The sequence below is a fragment of the Macaca nemestrina genome, chromosome 8 (genome assembly GCF_043159975.1).
Source record: "Macaca nemestrina isolate mMacNem1 chromosome 8, mMacNem.hap1, whole genome shotgun sequence".
NCBI lineage: Eukaryota > Metazoa > Chordata > Mammalia > Primates > Cercopithecidae > Macaca > Macaca nemestrina.
Genome location: NC_092132.1, coordinates 135,122,328 through 135,145,170, shown reverse-complemented (window position 1 = coordinate 135,145,170; position 22,843 = coordinate 135,122,328). Strand labels below are relative to the sequence as shown.

The 22,843-nt window shown below is 44.2% G+C and overlaps 1 protein-coding gene and 1 long non-coding RNA gene across 24 annotated transcripts in view; both read right to left on the bottom strand.

Moving 5' to 3' along the window:
• Positions 1 to 22,843, bottom strand: part of LOC105482127 (chondroitin sulfate N-acetylgalactosaminyltransferase 1) — a 364,090-nt gene that overhangs the window by 36,112 nt on the left and 305,135 nt on the right. For 22 of the 23 annotated variants that reach the window (XM_071068538.1, XM_071068545.1, XM_071068542.1 and 19 more), the window contains 2 exons: positions 15,694 to 15,910; positions 1,295 to 1,396 (listed from right to left, as the gene is read on the bottom strand). In XM_071068538.1, coding sequence (XP_070924639.1) covers positions 1,295 to 1,396; positions 15,694 to 15,910 — 319 coding nt within the window. The remainder of the gene's footprint in view (positions 1 to 1,294; positions 1,397 to 15,693; positions 15,911 to 22,843) is intronic. The other variant, XM_011742082.3, reaches the window with a different exon arrangement.
• The window catches only part of LOC139355902 (uncharacterized), a 30,029-nt gene continuing 25,155 nt past the window's right edge, over positions 17,970 to 22,843 (bottom strand). Inside the window, exon 2 of the long non-coding RNA XR_011607177.1 lies at positions 17,970 to 20,854. This is a non-coding gene — a long non-coding RNA (uncharacterized lncRNA). The remainder of the gene's footprint in view (positions 20,855 to 22,843) is intronic.

The following is a 22,843-nucleotide window of genomic DNA, read 5'->3' as shown; positions in this document are numbered from 1 at the left end:
CTGGTTTTAAACTCTCAACTCACTATCGCTTTAGAGCAGAGATGGACACAATTTGTCTGTAAAGAGGCAGACACTGAACAGTTTAGGCTTTGCGAGTCGCACAGCCTTTGTGGTGACTACTCAGCTGCACAGCTGTAGACAAAGGCAGACACAAATAATATGTAAACAAATGGGCATGCCTGCATTCCAATAAAACTTTACTTACAAAGACGGGTGCAAGACCCAATTTGGCCAGTGAGCTGTAGTTTGCTGATCTCCTGCTTAAGAATGCTTGAACAATTATAACTAGCATTCAGATCTTGGGCCCATTCATACAAAACTAGCAACAAAGCATAAAAAGTACACTCAGTCTTAGAATCTTATCCTTCAACTATCATCCTATTACTATTTACCAGAAACTCAAAACAGAGGGTACTGTTTATATCTCCATTATATGGATCTACTCAGACTATTTCTGCCCCTGAGTACCACTGGCCATACTCAAAGCTTCACTGGCTTAGAAACCACCCACCCTGATTACTCAAATCACCCCCCTGCAAACCTCCAGGGCAAACTACAGGCCAGTGTGCAGTGCCATTCCGGCTTCCTTACTGGCAGAAAATGCCATGGGGATTACTTATTCATTTATTTTTATAGGGGAAAAAAATCCATCTCTGCTGCTTTTGAATACATTTATTCCCCATGCAACTGATCAACTAGGTATAAATGTACAACTGAAGGTCTCAAGCTTTCGGTTAAATAATTTGTATTCGACTGAGTAAGTTTGATCAAGGATCCTGCCTCGGCCACCATTTCTGGTTTCCCCTGAATGTCTCAAAATACTTAATGAATGAAAGCCCAAAGGGTGAGACTGTTTGCTAAGTGGATGAGATCTGAGCATAGACTTCACTCTTAGCCTCTGAAGCTATGGCTGAGACGGAGTTCACTGAACAGCTGTGCTCTCCCTAATTCCTACTCTGCAACATAAAGAAGTCCCCACATCTATGGTGCTAAAAGTGACAACATCCAGTTATGTGGAAGCTCAAAGAAGTCCACGCTCTCCTCACCCTTGATGTGTGCAGTTTATCTCCAATGACAAAGTCATCACCCATGCACACTGAAAACCAGTGTCAGGCAGGGTAGTCTCCTGGGGAAGAGGAGTGCAGACTTTTCCCTGCACACAGCCAGCAATCAATCCATCCCAGGTCACCCACAGTGTAAAGGAAAATAAAACTAAGCAGAAGTTTCAGCCTTGGATGTGTGCTCCTGAGCTCAGTTACCAGGACTCCTTATGACGGCTCCGTGTTGTACTCACTTGGAAGTGTTTTCAAGTATTCCTTTGACTTCATTTATTTCTTCTTTCCCAAAGTAAACAACAGTGAGATGGACTCTCCCATCCTGCTCAATGCACATCTCCCTGCAAAACAAAACACATGCATGTCTGGTGCCTGTTTTCACATTGACAGGCACGGCACAAACAAATACCTTTTCGTAAAGTGCAAAAGGGTCTTGAAGGAAACTAGGTAAACTTCAAGAAGAGCAGAGATGGGAATCCAGGACCTTTCTGACTGGCCATTCCGTAAGGAAAAAGACCAAAAGGGAGAGGTAAGAAAGATGAGAATTCCACATGGAAGAAATAGGGAAGATGATACTGACCCAGGCAAGACACATGCAGGGCTCACTGTGGTCACAGGCTTGGTTCTGAGAATTCTGTCTCTTTCTGGTGGAAGAAAGAGCTATCTCAGCAACCCAGAGCAATGGCAGAGGTTTAAAAGCAGACAAAGGATAGAGAACAGAGGCCTAGGATGTAACGACATGTTTCAAAACCAGGAGCTCCCACTTAGCCACAGTCCCTGCAGACTCAGTCATCACCAACCAACAATGAAATCCTCTTTATATAAAATATCCCTTTCACAAACTTCCTAGACAATACCTTAACTTCCTCCGCCAGGGTAGAATAAAGGCACATACAAGGCCAAGTGCCAGAAAAGCTGCTTGAAATTTGTGCATGCAGTGGGAAAATTCCATCCTAGAATCCGGAGAGGGTCGCCCGCTAAGTATGAAGAATAAGCATTCTCATTTTTCTAATAACATCTTTGCTGTCTCCCTCTCTGGTATTTTTAAATCCATTCAAAGTACTTCCTGTTTTTAAGCAGTAAGACAGATGCATTGGATCTTTACTCTCTGCGACTAGGTGAGGTGCCTTAAAAAAGGCAAAGTAGGCGGGGCACGGTGGTTCACGCCTGTAATCCCAGCACTTTGGGAGGCTGAGGCGGGCGGATCACGAGGTCAGGAGATCGAGACCATCCTGGCTAACACGGTGAAGCCCCATCTCTACTAAAAATACAAAAAAATTAGCCGGGCGTGGTGGCAGGCGCCTGTAGTCCCAGCTACTCGGGAGGCTGAGGCAGGAGAATGGCGTGAACCCAGGAGGCGGAGCTTGCAGTGAACCAAGATTGCGCCACTGCACTCCAGCCTGGGTGACACAGCGAGACTCCGTCTCAAAAAAAAAAAAAAAAAAAGACAAAGTAGAATTTGTTGTGAGGTCTACCTCCAAGGTTGCGTTCCATTCATTCGTGTACTCTTTTCCTTCATTCATTCAACGAACACTTGGTGACAACACATCATGGGCCAGATACTCTACCAGTGGGTCTTAAGAAATGAGTAAGACATGTCTGCTCTTGAGTTCTCTATGTACTATGTAAAACGAACACTCTCTGTAATATAACAAACAAGTGCTTTAGAAGAATATGAGTCTCGTACTGTGAAAAACCATGGCTGGCTGGCTGAACGATCTTTGTTTTGCTCTAAACAATTCTCAGTAGACTCCATCCACTAGAAAGGTGTGTGTGAGAAAGAGCGTGTACGTGAGTGACTCTGTCCATATGTTTTTGGTTTGGAGGCAAAAGTTTAAAAAGTAGGCCAGGCATGGTGGCTCATGCCTGTAATCCCAGCGCTTTGGAGGCAAAAGTTTAAAAAGTAAAGTAGGCCGGGCGTGGTGGCTCATGCCTGTAATCCCAGCACTTTGAGAGGCCGAGGCAGGAGGATCACTTGAGGTCAGGAGTTAAAGACCACCCTGGTCAACATGGTGAAACCCTCTATCTACTAAAAATACAAAAATCAGTCAGGCATGGTGGTGCAGGCCTGTAACACCAACTACTTGGGAGGTTGAGGCAGGAGAATCACTCAAACCTGGGAGCCAGATGTTGTAGCGAGCTGAGATGGTGCCGGTGCACTCCGGCCTGGGCAACAGAGTAAGATTCCATCTCAAAAACAGTAACTAACTAACTAACTAACTAAATAAATAAATAAAATGCATGAGAATGGAGGAGAATTGTATTCATTGTGTATTCAAACTCCTGGGTTTGCACTGTTATTCATACCCAGACACATGGTGCCTGGCTCCCTCGGGCAGACTTACACGCCTCTGATATCACTTCTCTATAAACACCTTGGTAACACTGTCTATGGAGCCTTTACCATGAATCTCAGGAAACTCCAACCTCCTAAGATCCCTCTGGGGAGCTCATCATTTTCCTATGGTCTCTGTGCATGAGCTCCCCATTCCCACTGGGCCATTCTTCTGCCTGAACCTGGAAGCCTGAAAATTCTTTGATTGATTGATTGATTGACTGAGACAGGGTCCCACTCTGTCACCCAGGCACTGGTGCTATCTTGGCTCACCACAACCTTAACCTCCCAGGTTCAAGTGATCCTCCCACCTGAGTCTCCGGAGTACCTGGGACCACAAGTGTGCGCCACCATGCCCAGCTAATTTTTGTATTTTCAGTGGATACAGGGTTTCACCATGTTGGCCAGGCTGGTCTTGAACTCCTGACCTCGGGTGATCCACTCGCCTTGGCCTCCCAAAGTGCTGGAATTAAAGGTGTGAGGCGCCATGCTCGGCCTTAATATTCTGTTTCTATTCCACAAAAACTCTTCTTAGGATGTTTTTTCTTAAAACAAACAAAAAAATAAACCCATAAACCAGTTCTTCCCCTAGATATTGTAACAAGAGGGTACGGAGAGTACAGAGGCTAATTAAGATATATTTCCTATCACAAAACATATATCACAGTCACTTAGACACCTATATTTCTGTTTCCCAAGAGGCCAAAAGCCCTTCATGGTCTTTGAGTTCTGTTATTGATCCGCATGCCTGCCCTGTGGAGGGAGGTACGTGGCCATTGTTCGCAGTCTTAGCATACAGGCGAGGGAAGGAGTTCCAGTGACCTGACCGAGCTATGGAGGCAGCCAGGCATGAAAGCCAGGTTTCCTAAGCACCTGCCTGGCAGTCATCTCCCCAGGTCACCTGGACCGCATGAGGGATGCGCCTGTTAAGTCTGACAGCTTTGGACTCACTGTCTAGGCCCCCACTACAAAGCTGGGGGGCTGGTATGGCCAGGTGGAAGGGAAAAGCCACAAGAAAACTCCAAATGTAAATGGGCTGTGGGGAAGGACTGTTCAACCTGAGTTTTTGATGGGAACCAGCCAGATAGAACAGGCAGATCTGATGGACTGGTGACAGGCTGATCTGAGGCCTGATTTGAGGAGGGGTTGTACCCTTAGGGTGATAACTCATCCTAAGGGAGGCTTTTTCAACCTCTGCAGTGCTAACAGTTTAGACCCGCTAACGCTTTATTGTGGGAGGCGCCATGATGTGCACCGTAGGATGTGTGGCAGCATCCCTGTCCTCCAGCAACTGGATGCCAGGAGCACCCACCTGTCCCATATTTGACAACCAAACAGGTCTCCAGACCTTGCCAGATGTCCCAGAGCAGGGGGAGGTGGGTGTACAAAATCACCTTGGTTCTCTGTCAGTGTCTTGAGGGAGAAACAGGCTCAGTAAAAACAACTGACTTGTCAGAGGGGCAGTGTGCTTGTCAAAGTGATGCACACCTCTGGGGTGGGTCCTGTTCTCCAGCCAGCTCTTGTGGACTCACCTGTGAGTCCTAGAGAGACAGAGCTACAAAAACCACGGGAAGGCTTTCTTCACAGCAAACAAAATTTGAGGGTACTGGGAGCTCAAGCCAGGACTTTTGGGGAATGTAATGGTGTTACTGTGATAGAGATGGTGGTGGGTATGGTAGCAGCAGCAGCCCCATGCCATTACGGAGGGATAGCCCCTCTGGCTGTTGTCAGAAGCATGGGTGTGCTTCATACAACTGATGCTTGTGCAGCCAGTGGAGGTTGAATTTAACATCTGCACATGTGTGAGTTATCACTGAGGATACCTAGAAAGACTGAGAGGGCCAGAGAAGGTTGGAAATCTTGCCAGAGTAGGTAAGAGAAACAGAGGGGGAAACCTGTGTTTCTTGCAGTTAAGGATACCTATCTTTATACCTCATAATTTCGTGGTCTAGGGAATCATGGATTCAATAACAAACACTTACTGGGCACCTTTGCGTGCAATGAATTATCCTAACTGGAGGAAGAGTTACAAAGGATGACCATGTATGGTCTTTGTAGTGGAACCAATCATCCAGGTTTTCCTGAAATTTTCCAGATTTTAGCAATGAAAATCCTGTATCCTAGAAAACTTCTCAGTCCCAAGCCAGTTGGGACAACTGGTCACCCTCCCTACTGCAGGAACTTTATAGATTTTTTTTGGAAGCAACAGACAACTAAAGAACTATAATACAATGCAGGATGCAATAACCACGGTAACAGACGTAAAATGAGCTAAAAGGCTGAGAGGAGAGTATGGTTATTTCCACTGGGTGCAAGGAAAAGGGGGACTGAGGAGGAGGGGGATTCAGGCTGAGCCTCGACAGGTGAGTAGCCACCACGCACATGAACAAGGGCAAAGGCAAGGCTTTGACAGCTGAGAAAGGCATAGATGCAAGGAAATCACCTCACTATTCTTTCCTAAGTCAATTTTCTACTCAAATATTCAGGTATGTGATGAACATCTATTTAGGCTTTAAGCAGTGTCCCATGCAAATGAAATGACATGTAAGAGACCTGATGTTCCCACTGTAGTCTTCCATGGTTACAAGAAGAAATTCCTTGGCACAAAGAAATTGGAAATGAAGAGAGTTAGTCGGGCTAACTAAAATATGGCTTTAAAATCAGCATTCTTCCTTTGGTTTAGAGGGTCATCTCCCCTCCCCTGTGTCAAGATAAACTTATTGATATATAATTATTCTATTCCATCATTTGAGCAGTCTGATCAGTGTTAAGAAACGAGTAAATTTTGACTCTCAATCAAGCAATTTGGACCTATTTTCCTGACTGTCCATTTCAAAACAGAAAATGAGATCATTTGCCATTTGGTCATTTTTTACTCTTGGCTAGATAGATGTTCCTACATAACCCCTGGCTCAAGTGAAATAAAAACCAATTTCTATTAAGTCCCCAAAGAGAAACCTTTATCCAAATACAATGAATGGTATAGATTAGTATCTCTCAAACACATTTGCCATCCAACTTTCTTGGTGCAGCTCTGGTGTACAAATAGTGAAATGGCCTATGGGAGAGGTAGAGGGGCTTGGGGAAGGCAGGAGGATTAGACTATGCAAAATATATCATTTTCCTGTTGGGGAACACAAAGAAACTAGGAATCTCTATCATGATCCAACATTTGATGACCTGAGGCCTTTCTGTCACATAAACCAGCCTAGCTTTAACATGCCAGGCTCATTTCAATTTCCAAGATTCTATACTTACTGCTTTAAAATAATTTTCCTGAGATTTTCAGAACCATCTTAATGGTTCTAGGCCAACAAAATGAATAAAAGAGAACTGCTAAAGAAAATTCAAGTACAAGATTTCCTTGATACTATATTAAAATATCATAAATGTTAGAAAGAGAACATTAAGACAAAAATTACCAGTCAAGTCTGAGGAGGAATATAGCAACATGAAAAAGGGTTCTCAGTCCAGCTGGAAGCAGTCAAAATAAAAAATCAAGTAAACTTGGAATTGAGAAAGATTTTTTTTAAAGCAAAGTGAAGAATATTTTCCATAAAAATTCTGCCTTTTTCCCATCAGAGAGGCTCAGAGATAAAGACCAAAGAAAATCTATAGCTTTGTTATTATGAGGTTCTTCCTGCTATCACAAGCAAAATAAACAATGAAGTAACCAGCTGGCTTAAAAATCTAGAATACGGAAGGTAAGAGAAACAAAGCAGCCAAAAAACAAATTTGAGAATAGTTTCAACAGCAAAATGGGGTGGAAGACGAAAGAAGAAAGAGGGGGAGGAGGAGGAGGAAGGGGAGGAAGGGGAGGAAGGGGAGGAAGGGGAGGGAGGGAGAGGAGGGGGAGGAGGGGGAAAAGGAAGGGGAGGAGGGGAAGGGAGGGAGGGGGAGGAAAAGGAGGGGGAGGAGGGGGAAGAGGAGGGGGCAGAGGAGGCAGAAGAGGAGTGGAAAGGGGAGGAAGGGGGAGGGGGAAGAAGAGGGGTGGGAGGAAGAGGGGAGGGGGAAGAAGAGGGGTCGGAGGAAGAGGGGAGGGGGAAGAAGAGGGGGAGGAGGAGGAAGGGGGGAGGAGGAGGAATATGGGAAGAGAGGGAGGGGGAGGAGGAGGAGAAGGAGAAGAAGAGGAAGATGAAGTAGGTTTAAGCCAATATGCGACTGGACAAAAAGGAAACAGAAAAACAGCAGGAGTTACATTTAAACCAAGCTTTCCTTGGTGAGCTCCCTCTGTTCCCAGCCACAGGTAGAGTCTGCAGAGACCCAAGAGAGGCGGAGGGGAGGGGCATCAAGGGGTGAAGAAACGGCACCTGAAGCCTGTGAGGGTCCCACATTAGCCAGGACAATGACGGCAGGAAAGGAGAAGCCTGCCACAGTTCCAGGCATCTGATTTCCATAAATAAAAATGAAGTCATTTGCAGGTACAGTGTCTCACACCTGTAATCCCAAAACTCTGGGAGGCTGAGGCAGGTTGTAAAATGATCTTTACGGAAGATCACTTGAGGTCAGGAGTTTGAAGCCAGCCTGGGCAACATAGCAAGACTTTGTCTCTACGAAAAATCAAGATGGATGTGGTGGCATGCATCTCTAGTCCCAGCTACTCAGGAGTCTGAGGTGGGAGGATCACTGGAGGCCAGGAGTTTGAGGCTGCAGTGAGCCATGATCGCACCACTGCACACTAGCTTGGGCTACTGAGCTTTTTTAGAGACCCTGTCTCTAAAAAAACCACAAAAACAAAATGGACTCACACAGCACATACATAGCCCCACAGCACCAAGAACAGAGTAGTCTATATTGCTATTGAGGGGTGCAGTGGGACTTTTATTCTCACTGAGAGATGACAATACTCAAGCTTTAGCATCAAGTTTTAGCATCATGATTTCTTGTAAATTTGAGGAGTATCATTTATTTGGTGGTTCAGTGCCTCTTAAATGAAGGCCCTTAGGGTCTGGGTGCTAGGAGAAAGCTCATCTCACGCAGTGGATGACAGACTTCTCTTCACTAAATATGAACAGCCGGAGGACTCTGGCCTTTATTTTACCCCTTTCTCCTTGCCTTTTGGGACGTTCTGAAACCTAGTGTTTTTGACAGGTTTTAACTTTCTATTAGTCCCAATTTTTAGGTGGACCTGTCCCTCTTCCCATATTGTTATTGAGTCCTTGTTCATCGAACTTAATAAAAATTGTTTTATTAAACTTGTATTTTTTAAAACACAAATAATTTTTGAGAGTAGTTGAGATGACTATAATGACAAGAAACAATAATGACAATAAATAACTTAGTCCACACACTCTGCACACCAAGGAATCTATTTCGTCCCCAGGGACCACCCCAAGCACTGTTCTAGAGCACAAAGATGTAGCCTTTGCTTCCTTGCAGATTATACCCGTGCCTGGCCAGCACCCCGGGTGAGCCATTTTCTGCAGACCTAGCCTTCCCCAGAACCACTTTGTGCCTCATGACCAAGGCTGCTCTTTCTTGGGAATTCCAGGTTCCACATCTCTTCCTTCTGTCCAAGAAGACATATTTATTATAAGTTTAAGCCATGCAAGTCTTTTCTAGGTGAGTAATTAACAAACTGATGCTGATGTGGAATAACCTACTACTGGTAATAATCTGCATAGAACTGCAAGGAGCTGGGCCCATCTGGACCAAGACTTTGCTTTTACAGAAGATACTAAAGCTGAGATATATGAGGCAACACGTAAAGGATTCCTCAACCAACTGTATGAGAGCAAAGGGTGCTGATATTTTAAAGGTGACGCATGGGAAGGACAATGCTTTAAATGCATTAATCTCAAACAGCAATCACTGCAAACTGTGTGCCAAAAATAGTTGAAAATGGCAACAATTTTGCCACCAATAAATGACCAATGAGGGAGACATAATCTTCTGCTGTGAATTTCAACAGACTGGACGCCAAGGAAAGAAATGGAAGGTTCTACATTAGCTCCCTGTGGCTCCTGGCCCCACTGGCCACCTCCAGAAGGGAAGTGAATTGGTGAGAAAACAGAAGAGACACAGGTCCAGGCGTGAGAAGGCAACCTGTGGGACCTAGGGAAGACACAGGAGACCTTGGCTTCCACCTAGGACCTTGGCACCAACAGCAGGAAGAGCCACAGGGGGCCATTTTGGTCTTTCTACAAATTGTAATGAAAGTGGAGAGGGAAGGTAGTTGCATCCCAACTACTTGCGAACTAAGCTTGTGAACTAACCGCTGCAAAAAAAAAAAAAAAAAAAAAAAAAAAAAAAAAAAAAAATGGAGCGGGGAAGGGGAGATGTGACGTAAGCAAATGAAAAAAGTTAATCACATGTAGTCAAGATATTTTATCAGAACAGTTAGAGGAGAAGGGATTAGAAATACTGAGAGCCGACGACATATATGCATTTCCCCCACAACCCACAGAACCGTTAGAAACAGAGCCAAAACTTTCCTTTTTCCTCTTTTTGACTGGTAGGCGTGGAAAGAGCTGTTGAAGACGAGCAAGTGAGCTGGAGACGTGAATAAGTGGTGCCGACTCTTTGTGATGTCCCAGGCCTCAGCCCTTATGTGAAGGCATTCTGAGAGCCAAATATGATACATCTACCCTTTGGGAAAACAATTAATTTCTCCTACACCAGGTGAGCCTGGTAAAACTCACGTATCCATCCCAGGGCTCAGAGGAGCCAGAAGAACAGGGAACTTCAACAAAGGCAGTACAAAGCCCCTGGGGGTTCTTCCTCTCCTACATCCAGCTTTTATACTACAAATAAAGTGAACAGAGAAATACCCTGTCCTCAAAATACCCACAATTCTCAGTCAAGATGAGGAGAGAGCCAAGGAGAATCCACCCATACTATGTTCGAGCAAACAGAAGGCTGGGTAGTCCCCTGTACATGATGAGAAAAGATAAAAAAGAAATCATAGCAACCACATCCCAAGAATCAGAACAAAATTAAAAGTTAAGAAACAGCATGCAAAGCAAAAGAAAAAAATGAGTCTGAAAGAAAATGTAACTCAAACAGAAGAAAATTTCTCAGAAATGTTTCACTTTATTGACAAAAATATGAATTTAATTTTTAAAAAGTCCAATGAGAAAACAATAAAAGCAACAGAATAACATCAGCAGGCACACTGTGTGCTCAGAAAATAAATCAACAGCCAAAATGCACAGAAGTAATACATTAGAAACAGCAAGGTACATAATAGATATGTTAGAAAATCAAATTACTGACACAATAAAGGTTTAAGTGAAAGCAGATAAAAGAGTAAGGCGTTAAAAAAAAAACATAAATGCTAACAAATGGAGAAGATGTGTAAAATATATAATTGTGTCCATGAAACAGAGAATCCAAGAAATGAAGCAAACAGAAGAACTCAAAAATAAAGCATCCAAAAATTTTCCTGAAAGAACCCGCAAAGCAAAAAAGGAAACTGTACTACAGGAAAATCAGTTAAAGAACGACAGACATTGGCCAGGCGTGGTGGCTCACACTTATAATCTCAGCATTTTGGGAGGCCAAGGTGGGCAGATCCCCTGAGGTCAGGAGTTCAAGACCAGCCTGGCGAACATGGTGAAACCCTATCTCCACTAAAAGTACCAAAAGCAGCTGGGCATGGTGGCATGCACCTGTAGTCCCAGCTACTCGGGAGATTAAGGCATGAGAAGTGCTTGAACCTAGGAGGCAGAGGTTGCAGTGAGCCAAGACTGTGCCACTGCACTCCAGTCTGGGTGACAGAGTGAGACTCCTCCATCAAGAAAGGAAGGAAGGAAAGCAAGGAAAGCAACGGGGAAGGGGGAAGGGAGGGGGGAGGGGAAAGGAAAGGAAAGGACAATAGATACTGAGGTGAGACATACCCTGAATAAGTGAAAGTAATTAAAGACTAATTAAGGAATTCTTCAGGCATTCTGGCAAAAGCCATTTACAAGAGAGACAAAATAAAGTGGTCTTACACTTCACCAGATCATTCAACGCCAGAATATCTACAAAGTCCTGAGGAAGCAAAGTGTATCCCATGAATTTTAAGCCCAGCTAAGCTGTCTGTACACGATAATGACAACAAGTAGATACTCCATTCTCAAACACTTGTGACCTTTCTTGAAAACCTTTCTTGACCATACAATATAGCCAGCTAAGAACTCAGGAATGGAAAGTTATTGGAAGAGGACTGCTGATGAATACACGAAATCCACTTAAATCCAGAACTAGAACTGTAGAAACTGTAGTTATAAAGCAGAAAGTAAAGGCTGTAACCCTGTCAAGGTCAAAGTAATAGATTGCAGCCAAGCACGGCGGCTCATGCCTGTAATCACAGCGCTTTGGGAGGCCGAGGTGGGCAGATCACTTGAGGTCAGGAGTTTGGGATCAGCTTGACCAACATGGTGAAACCCAGTCTCTACTAAAAATACAAAAATTGGCCGGGTGTGGTGGTGCACGCCTGTAATCCCAGCTACTGAGGAGGCTGAGGCAGGAGAATCACTTGAACCTGGGAGGCGGAGGCTGTGGTGAGCCAAGGCTGTGCCACTGCACTCCAGCCTGGGTGACTGTGAGACTCTGTCTCAAAATAAATACATAAATGATTGCTAACAAAAATCAGAAGGTGAGACACAGAAGGCAGAAAGTATAGCTGTGCTGATTTCCTTTTGTACTGCAATTTTCAATCAAGTTACAAAATGTAGTAAAAAAATGATAATTCCAATCATTTTTTTGTTTTGCAAAAATCACTTTTTAACTTCCGCGGGATCTCTTGGGAACTAAAGTCTCTTACAGTGAAGAGGCATTTTCTTAAAGTTCAGCAAATCCTTTATCATACTTCCAGTTTTCTTCTATAAATTTAAGCAAGATGCATTTGAAGTCTATAAGTAGAAAGAGAATGTATAGTATATCTCATGTTGCACTGACTTATTCCCAGCTGGCAAGCAATTCTTCTGTCTGCAGCTATGCAAAGAAAATTGCCCAGAATGATGTTCAACTAATGTTAATAATGGTTAATTCCGGGAGGTGAGACCTGGAGTGGCTTTTTAAATAATTTATTCCTTGTGCTGTTCTACACTGCTTAAACATCTTATAATAGCCAAGTATTACCTTTTACAAACTAAAAAGTCATGTTTAAGTTATAAAAGCCAAAAACAATCTTTCACTGAATCTTTAAACAAAATATAAAACATATGGTAGCTATATAAATATTTAGAAAACAGAGAAAAAAAAAAAAAAGAAATACAGATCGCTTCCACTGTCATCTTCAGTGTCAACCGCAGTTCATAGTCTCCAGTCCGGGGACGGAAAGGACTTTATAAAGACAACATCCAATATTTTTAAAGTAGCCCTTTATATTTTCTCCCAGTAATTTTATGGGCATGTTAATTGCATTTAAATATTTAATTGAATGGAGTTTACTTTGCTTTTTGGTGTGAAGTAAGAATCACATTTGTTTCTGCTATGTTTGGCTAGTTGTCCTGACACCATGCCCTGAATAACCTCTTCTTTGGGTTTGAAATGCCATCTTTAATAAGGTCTTATGAAGAATTAAATACCCACAGGTATTTACCCTCTCACATCCCAGTTTTTCAGAGACCTCAGCACACTCAGAAATGCCCTGACTGTGAAGTAAACTCCCTACTCAACCTCCTGCTCCAGTGTCAGCTGTCCTGGGCAGCTTCTCTTTGTGTCCCATTGTCCCCTGTCTGCATCTCTGCCACAGCACCTGGCTCTGTATTTGCAGCTTCTGCTACTCGTGAAAGTAGGCACCGCATCTTGAATTCATCTTCCGATCCCTCGCATCTGGGTAGCGTGTCTAGCACATGCAAAAGGCTCTCAAAACATCCTCTCCAGGTCACAAGTTTTCTGCCACCCATCCCTTCCTACCTACAAGAGCAAGGGACATCCAAATAGTAAAAGTCCATGGGGTGAGCTGACACGAACTGACTCAAGGCAAACTGCCCCAGGATTTTTGTGTTCTTTTAAAACATACACTGGAATCACGTTTCATTTCACCCACTCCATTTTGGAGGCTTGTAAGTTACTCATTTGACTCTTCTCAACGACACTTCCCCTCCTGTTTCTTTTCCTATTGTTAATTGCTTAAAATTCTCAGGACACTAAGGAAATAGCTGTTCATATATGCCCAAGGGAATCCTGCTATTTCAGGCCCCAGGAGTCCTACAGGGAGGACTTGTCCTTTCACTGAGCAGATAATTCCTTAGTGTAAGCGCCACCTCGGCAAGCCTAACGTGTCCAAGGACTCAGACAAGCAAAGCTCAGGACCCTGAACCCAGTAAGACATAGGCAGCTTCTTCGCCAAAGGGACTTGCTACAACCTAGTCCTAGAAATGGGCATTCTAGCTGCTGACGGTAATGATTTCACTTAATGCCTAATGCAAACCACATTCAGGTTCCACAACTGCATTCAGAACGCTGCAGGTTCAGTTATCCTGGAGACGTAATGTTTAATCAACCAGTGGCACTGTGCCATTCCAAAGGGAAGGCCTACAGAGAAAGAGAGCAAAAACACGAAAAGAAGGTCGAAAGAAGCCAAAACTATAAAAACACTCACTTCAGGACTGGAGCCAGAGGAACACTGCAAACAATTACGTGATCATGCACAAAGGAGTATTCCACAAACTGGGAAAAGATCAATCAATGAGCCCACCCTACTGTGGATTACATCATGGCTAAAGGCAGGTTCCAGCTAATAAAAAAAGTTTACAAACTAAGGAATATGAAAAACTAAGGGAATTGAGAACTGCTATACCTTGGAAAGACAAGACCAGGGGAGTTGTGATGACCACCTTAAAAAATACTTGAAAGCTTACGATGTTTAAAAAGAAACAGACTTGTTCAATCCTCCAGAGGCTAGAACTAGACCCATCAGGCAGTAGAGACATGGAAGCTGACTTCAGATACAAACAATAAAGAACTTTCCATCCAGAGATGGTCAACAAAGCAGCAGCTTGACTAGCAATGTGGGCAGCTTCCTGGTGCACACACGCATTGCCTAGAGAACCCTATGTCAGAGACAGAGTCTGAATTAAGGGAAGATTAGACCAGATGACCTCAAGGTCTCTTCCAAGACTATTTGATTCTGATCTTCAAAAAACTTAGCTATAAGTGGGTTACCCTTTAAATTAAAATAGAGTATGCTCACGAACCAGAATTTTGAAAGGTATCAACCACACCCTTATACTGAACATTATGCCTTTTAATAATGTAAATTTACGAAGATTAAAAATCAAGGCTGGGTATGGTGGCTCGCGCCTGTAATCCCAGCATTTTGAGAAGCCGAGGTGGGCGGATCACTTGAGACCAGGAGTTCAAGACTAGCCTGGCCAAAATGGCAAAACCCCATCTCTACTAAAAATGCAAAAATTAGCCGGGCATGGTAATGGGCACCTGTAATCCCAGCTACTTGGGAAGCTGAGGCAGGAGAATCGCCTGAACCTGGGAAGCGGAGGTTGAAGTGAGCAGAGTTTGTGCCACTGCACTCCAGCCTGGGTGAGAGTAAGACTCTGTCTCAAAAAAGAAATAAAAAATCAGCTTGATCTTTCAAGATTTATAATTAGACAGTAGGATTTTCTATGTTTAAAACAAGCTGGCGAAATAACTTAGCTGGTTATCCTCAGCCAATATGTGCATCTGAGCCATCACAGCTTCTAAGATCCAGCACCGCACAATCAAGGGCTTAAAGGCACACATGTAAAAACTTCATCAGCATGCCTGAAAAATGAAACCCCACTTACTTTCATTGAGTAGCTACAAAAATGTGGGCTTGAAACCTTCTTGGTATAATTCTACATTTAAGTCTAAGATGATGCAGGTTAGAATAAAAGACTGATTTGGATCCAATGCATTGCAGCCACCACTAGAACAGGACAGCAGGTGAAGGTAGCCTAGAGCCGATCAAGAATACCTTCCAGGACTCGCCCACTGTTAACGTGGGCTCTGCCACTGCCACCTCCTCTCTGGTCCTCCAGCCTCAAGGTTGCTCACTTGCCTGTGAGTCTTCGTTCCTGCTATCCCCAAACCCGAGCCCATCTGCAAGTCAGAATGAACATAACAGGCATTCGGTCATTTTTGTAGATCCTGGCAAAAACCCAGCCCTTCCTGCTTTTCACTTCTGAAGGTCAATATGCTCGTAAGGCAGTTTTCTAATTGCTCTAGGGAAAGGCAAATACGAACGATAAACTTTATGTGGGGAAAATAGAGCTGAAGAAGAGAAAGGAGGCTTTGTACTCGGCAGGGGAAATGAAAGAGATGACGGGAAGTGATACCACTGTTCTAACACACACCATGCGGAGGAAGATAAACACGTGCAAACAAACCAACCTGAAATTCTGCATGAACTGCCAGAACTTGTCCACCCTTTTTGCTAGAGGCACGATAACATTGATAAGCGTGTTGGCCATGTTGAGCTTTTCTTTTTTTACTTTGATGATGGGGCCAAATGGTCGAAACAAGACGAGCCGTTTGAATTCGTGTTTGTGGTCCCCTTTGAAGGTGAGCTCATACAATGTCCCTTTGTCCCTTTCTGTTCGGTAGATCCCTGTTAAGAGAAAAACAAGGAAAGACCGTTCTAAAAATTAACCTTGGCTGCTGAGTGTTTTTTAACCGAGATCTAGCACAGAATGCCTTTAAAAAGTGTTTAAGATGAAATCTCTCCAACAATTATTCGAAAATTCAAAATGCTCCCAATTAAAAAATACCAAAAGAAGTCAAAATACCATGAATTTAAAAATCACAGTTAGGAAGATTGCATAAAACCATGGGAAAAAGCTTGAAATGCTGGATACAAACTGTATTCGTAGGATACGGAGGCATTTGTAAAAGGATTTTTAGGAAATAGGCCAAAATAAGACTGACTATGATACAGAGCGGGATGATTTGTTTTTTCTTTTCTTCTAGTATCCAAATTTTCTGCAATACGATTTCAAGAATATTAAAATAATTATATTTAATTTTAAAAATGAGCATTTAAATTATCTCTTAGAAATTAAGCCTTTTCAGCCTGGGCACAGTGGCTCATGCCTATAATCCCAGTACTTTGAGAGGCTGAGGTGGGCATGTCACCTGAGGTCACGAGTCTGAGAACAGCCTGGTCAATATGGTGAAACCTCATCTCTACTAAAAATATAAAAGTTAGTAGAGTGTCATGTTGCATGCCTGTAATCCTGGCTACTCAGGAGGCTGAGGCAGAAGAATTGCTTGAACTCAGGAGGCAGAGGTTGGAGTGAGCCAAGATTGTAGTACTTCACTCCAGCATGGGCAATAGAGCGAGACTCTGTCTCAAAAAAAAAAAAAAAAAAAAAAAGGAAAGAAATTATGTCCATTTCAGACGAACTGACCATAGTGAACTCTTTGGGACACCTGGGCTCAGGGCTGGTCACATGGGTTGTGGGGCCCTCTGGAAGCTTCTAGAAGCATTAAAATAGACAACACATAAAATATTCAATACAGTGGTATGAATACATCATATTTAGTTTCACATCTTCCTTCCTATCTCTCAGCAGCATGGCTCAGGGAATCAGAGCACATACTATCAAGCCAAACTGCCTGGGTTCAAATCCTGGCCCCAGAGGTTTGCTTTGAAAAATTACTTCATGCTCCTGTACCTCATTTTCCCCACAGGTTACTGTGAGGAGTTCATGTTTTCAAATGTGAAAGAGGTTAGAACAGTACACGGCATGCAATAAACCCTCAATAAATGTTAGCTATCCTCACGACTCCCCTTTCTCTGAGAAGGTAGAGAAGCAGGAGAGAAGCCTGTGGACCTTTCAAACTTTGTCCCATCCCATGTCATTGTTGCTGAAATTCCACAGAGTGTCGCTTGTCAGGTGGAAGATATGAACCAGCATCTCAACTCCCCTCTCAGAACAAGCCTCTCTAGGGTCTAGGTGATAGAGTTTCCCAATCTAAGGATCAAATGATTTCCCCGATGCTTAAAGACCCATTTCCTTCCAATATCTCTGGTATTAAGAGTATTTTCTCTACAGTCAGGAAACACACACACATACACACACACACACACACACGCACACATAACAAAGGTAAAATTCAACAAATCAGAAAAGCTTTTGGGTTATACAGTAGTCCCCTTTTTCTAGTTTCACTTTCTGCCATTTCAGTTACCTGAAGTACAATGTATTTTGAGAGTGAGAGAGAATCAGGGAGACACACACACACACAGAGAGAAAGAGACCATGTTTACATACCTTTTATTACCATATATTGTTATAATTATTCTCTTTTGTCATTGGTTATTGTTGTTAATCTCTTTCCGGGGGCGTAATTTATAAAATAAACATTATCCTAGGTATGTACGTATGGGGGAAAAACATACTATAGCTAGGGTTCAGGACTCTCTGTGCTTCTGGGCATCCGCTGGGGGTCTTGGACTGTATCCCCTAGGATGAGGGGGAACGTAGGTACCATGGATTCTATTCATGTCTCCTTAATCTCCACAGTAAACTGAGAATGCACCTACCAGTCACTGGCTACAGAAATAAATCTCCAGGGAGAAACCTGACAAGTGACACTGTGTGGAGTTTCACTTCCAGTGACACAGCAATGGAATACAGTTTGAAAGGTACATAAATAGATTTCTCTCCTGCCTAGAGTCAGTTACAGCTTCTCAAGGTCTCTCACAAACCACTCCTTTTTTCTTCCTCACTCTACCTCTTCTTTTCTTTTGTGGAACTACATGTCTTCCTTGCAAATGTTGCCAAGTTCTCTTCTCTGTTCTTTGCCTTCTAGGAGCTTTTCATCCTACAGCACTGGTTTTACAGCCCCTTTGTGTTCAAAGACTGGATTTCTTTGAGGTGCCACAGAGAGGAGTGTGGTCCTGTGAGTTTCCAAGATAGTCTTGCGTCTCCCTGCTGTCCTCACAGCCCCACCTGAAAACCCAAACGCACAGTTCCTCAGCAGTGAACACAGCTATTTAAAGGCCCAGACACAGAGGAATTACAAGGACTAAGTTCCCTTTGGAAGCCTTCACCAATGCGTTGAGTAAAAGGGTATCCTGCTTGACTGCCCTCAAAGTCTGGGAAGCTGAGAGTTTTGCTGAGCTCATGATGGAAAGGATTTCAAAGACCCAGAGGGGAAAGCCATGGAAGAAAAGAAGGTTCATTTCTTAGGAAGTTCAAAGGACTTATTTGAAAACGTTAAGTGTTTCCCTTTAAAGTCTGTTCATTCTTTCAGTAATGTAGTACTCACTGAGGCAACAGGCTCTTTTCCCATCTCTGATGTTGTCTGGGATCACAAGGTGAACCAGCTCCCAGGGCCCAAATGAGGTGGGGCTGAGTCTGAAAGCAGCCACTTTTACCATAGAGGGCGTATCCGCACAGCAGTCACGTTCATCATGGAGGGCGTATCCGCACAGCACCCACATTCACCATGGAGGGCGTATCCGCACAGCACCCACATTCACCATGGAGGGCGTATCCGCACAGCACCCACATTCACCATGGAGGGCGTATCCGCACAGCACCCACATTCACCATGGAGGGCGTATCCGCACAGCAGCCACATTCACCATGGAGGGCGTATCCGCACAGCACCCACATTCACCATGGAGGGCGTATCCGCACAGCACCCACATTCACCATGGAGGGCGTATCCGCACAGCACCCACATTCACCATGGGGGGCGTATCCACACAACAGTCACATTCACCATGGAGGGCGTATCCGCACAGCACCCACATTCACCATGGAGGGCGTATCCGCACAGCACCCACATTCACCATGGAGGGCGTATCCGCACAGCACCCACATTCACCATGGGGGGCGTATCCACACAACAGTCACATTCACCATGTAGGGCGTATCCACAAAGCAGTCACATTCACCATGGAGGGCGTATCCGCACAGCAGCCACATTCACCATGGAGGGCGTATCTACACAGCAGCCACATTCACCACAGACGACGTATCTGCACAGCAGCCACATTTGTCACAGGCGGCGTATCTGCACAGCATCCACATTCACCACAGAGGGCCTATCTGCACAGGAGCCATATTCGCCACAGAGCCCATATGTGCACAGCTGAAACAGGCCTCCTGGTGTGGGTGGCTGTGTCTCGTCAAGTTTCTGTTATTCATGTCAGCAGCGTAACTTCTCCACACAGTCATAAACACAGAAAATGCAGCTGACAGTTTAGCATACAAATAAAAATGTATGCAGGCTGAGGAATGATTTTTTTTTTTCCCCAGTAAAGTCATTTTCTCAGAGGCAAGCTAAGAATCATTAACTTTTAAAAACCTAAATCCACAGAGTTGAAAATACAGATAGCAATACACCTAAACCTGTCTCAAGACATGGACATCTATTTATGAAGAACCTAGAGAATGCAGTAATTCTTATTTATAACAACTCCTACGAACAGAGAATGCCAGCTGCCTTGGTGGTGCCTGCATCATCAGCCCAGGGTGGCAGAGATCACCAGCCATGGTCACTGGTTCCAGGTATGGCACACTGCCCATCAGGAAGGTCACAGCACCCAGGCTCACCCCACACACCATAATTTATGCCGCTTTCTATCTTCCGCATACCATGCCTTGCAGCGGTCATTACATCCATTTTTTAGCTGGGTTCTCTATACTCTGGTAATTATTTTAATTATCTCTTATCAATCTGATTTGGGATCCCTTAATTTCATCTATTTTTTTTTCAACTTTTCTTTTAGGTTCCGAAGGAACATGTGTAGGTTACACAAGTAAACTGCATGTTGCAGGGGTTTAGTGTACAGATAATTTTGTTACCCAGGTAAACAGCATAGTACCCAGTAGGTGGTTTTCCAATCCTTGCCCTCCTCCCACTCTCCACCCTGAAGTAGGCCCCAGTGTCTACTGTTCCCTTCATAGTGCTCATGTGTACTCAATGTTTACCTCCCACTTATAAGTGAGAACATGCGTTATTTGGTTTCCAGTTTCTGCATTCACTTAGGATAATGGCCTCCAGCTGCATTCCTGTTACTCCAAAGGACATGATTTCATTCTTTTTTTATGGCTGTGTAGTATTCCATAGTATATACGTATCACATTTGCTTTATCCAGTCCGCAGCTGATGGGCATCTAGGTTGATTCTATGGCTTCGCTATTGTGAATAGTACAATTTCATCTATTTTAAATATATTATTTAAAACTCTCTTGCAACCTAAGTCCACCAAAAACCATACCCAGTCATCCACCCACCATGCCCACAGGCACACATTCCCATCCCTGCACAGAGGGAGCAGCATTCAGTTGGTCTTCTTTAAACACGAAGGACAACACCTGAAAAATTCCTTTTGCCTCCTGGAACTCTTTATTGGTGGAAACACAAAGGAACGGAGAGAACTCGGCGCGGAGGTGGGGTGGAGAAGGCTAAGTATTCCAAGGCAGGAATGGTTTTTCAGTCAGTAAGCTGACACATGCAAATGGCAAGCACAAAGCAAAGTAGCCCCACAAACATCTTCCTTGTCATCTTGTGTAGAACAGCATCATTTCATGCACTATGCAAATTAAAGACCAAAATCAGGACTCTGGAGCGAGCCTAGATCTTTGTTTAAACACCCTACCTGGCACCTCCGTGTCCTTCCTCCCTTCCATAAATGCTAAGCTTTCTTTGAGTTTGGTGTAATTACTCCTTGTGCAAGCATCCTGATGCCAGTCTTTTCCTACTCAACGGGCCAGGATCTAAGACCCCCAACTAGGTGGGGACGTCTCCAGGTATGCAAGACAGAGATCTGTAGTCTATTCATGCAAATGTCTATTCCTTCAGCAGGCCAGGAGCTAACCAGGTGCAGACACCTCTCTGTACCCTGTCTTCAACTGAGGACCTTCACAAGGGACAAGAAAGGCACCACTCCTGACTCTCACATTCCCCGCCCCCACTGACATGCATGTACACGGGTTGTGACAGATGTCACACTAGAGCCTATGCAGAATTTCTCTTCAAACTTCCTGCCTGCAAAACATTACATTCATTCTCAAGAGTCCCCTTCACCCACATTCATTCTCAGTCTCCACATTCATCCCTGCCTTCCCTACCTTCCTATATGGAGCCTCGGTCTCCCAGCTGGATAACGACAAGCATCTGCCAACCCATATCCTGGCCTCTGGGGCCCAGTTGGTCCCACACATATATCCTTTGGCCCTTATGTGTCCACAGCACCACTCAAGCCCCAATCTCCCGAGCTCAAAGTTCTCGCCAGCGTCCCATACCACAGAATAAAGTACCAACACCACAGCCCGGCCTTCAAGACGCTCCATACTCAGGCCACCGCCTACTGTACCAGTTGTACGTCTTGTTCCTGCCTTTTGTAAAATCTGGGCACCAATCAAGCTGGTTTATATTGAGCACATTAAACTACTGATTCCAGGGGTCCCCAAGCCCCAGAACAGTACCAGTCCGTGGCCTGTTCGGAACCGTACTGCACAGAAGGGGAGCAGCGGGTAAGTAGGCACGCCTGCCTGAGCTCTGCCTTCGGTGAGAATTACATTCTCACCACCCCACGGTGAACCGCACATGCAAAGGATGTAGGGTGTGTGCTCCTTATGAGAACTGAAATAATGCCTGATGATCTGAGGTGGAACAATGTCGTCCCAAAACCACTATTTCCCCTTGTTGTAGAACTGTCTTGCACAAAACTGGTCCCTGGTGCCCAAAAGGTTAGGGACCGCTGGCAACTTTCTCCAGTTGGAAAAACTTGAATCCTGTGCACTACTGGTGGGAAGCAACATGGTGTGGCCACTGTGGAACGCAGTCTGGCACTCCCTCAAAAAGTTAAACATAGAAATACCATATGATTCAGTAATTCCATATATACTTAGGTCTATATCCCAAAGAATTAAAAACAGGGGTCCTAAAAGATACTTAGGCACTCATGATCAGAGCACCATTATTCACAAAAGCCGAAAGATAAAAACAACTCACACCCCCATCAACAGATAAATGGATAAATAAAATGTGGTCCATCCATACAATGGAGTACCAGCTGCCTTAAAAAGGATGTACATTTGCATACATGCTACAACATGGATGAATCTTGCAGACATTATGCTAAATGAAATAAGCCAGGCACAAAAGGACAGATACTGTAAGATCCCGCTGATAGGAGGTGCTTAGAGTAGTAAAGTTCAGACACAGTGCAGAATAGAGGTTGCCAGGGGCTGGGGAAGCAGGGACTGGGGAGTTAGGGTTTAACGGGTACAGAGTTTCTGCCTGAGAAGATGAAAGTACTCTGAAGATGGATGGTGGTGATGGATGCGCAACAATGTGAATGTACTTAATGCCACTGAACTGTCCACTAAAAAATGGTTTAAATGATGAATGTTAAATGTATTGACCACCATAACTGCTGTCCTCTGAAAAAGTCTACCAGTTTCTCACAGACACAGCCCCTGCACAAGTCTATGCGTCCACCTTCTCCTTTTAAATCTGATCCTTCTGCTCTGGGTAGATTCCCAGGATATTCTCAATGCAAAGCCATCTCTCTTCT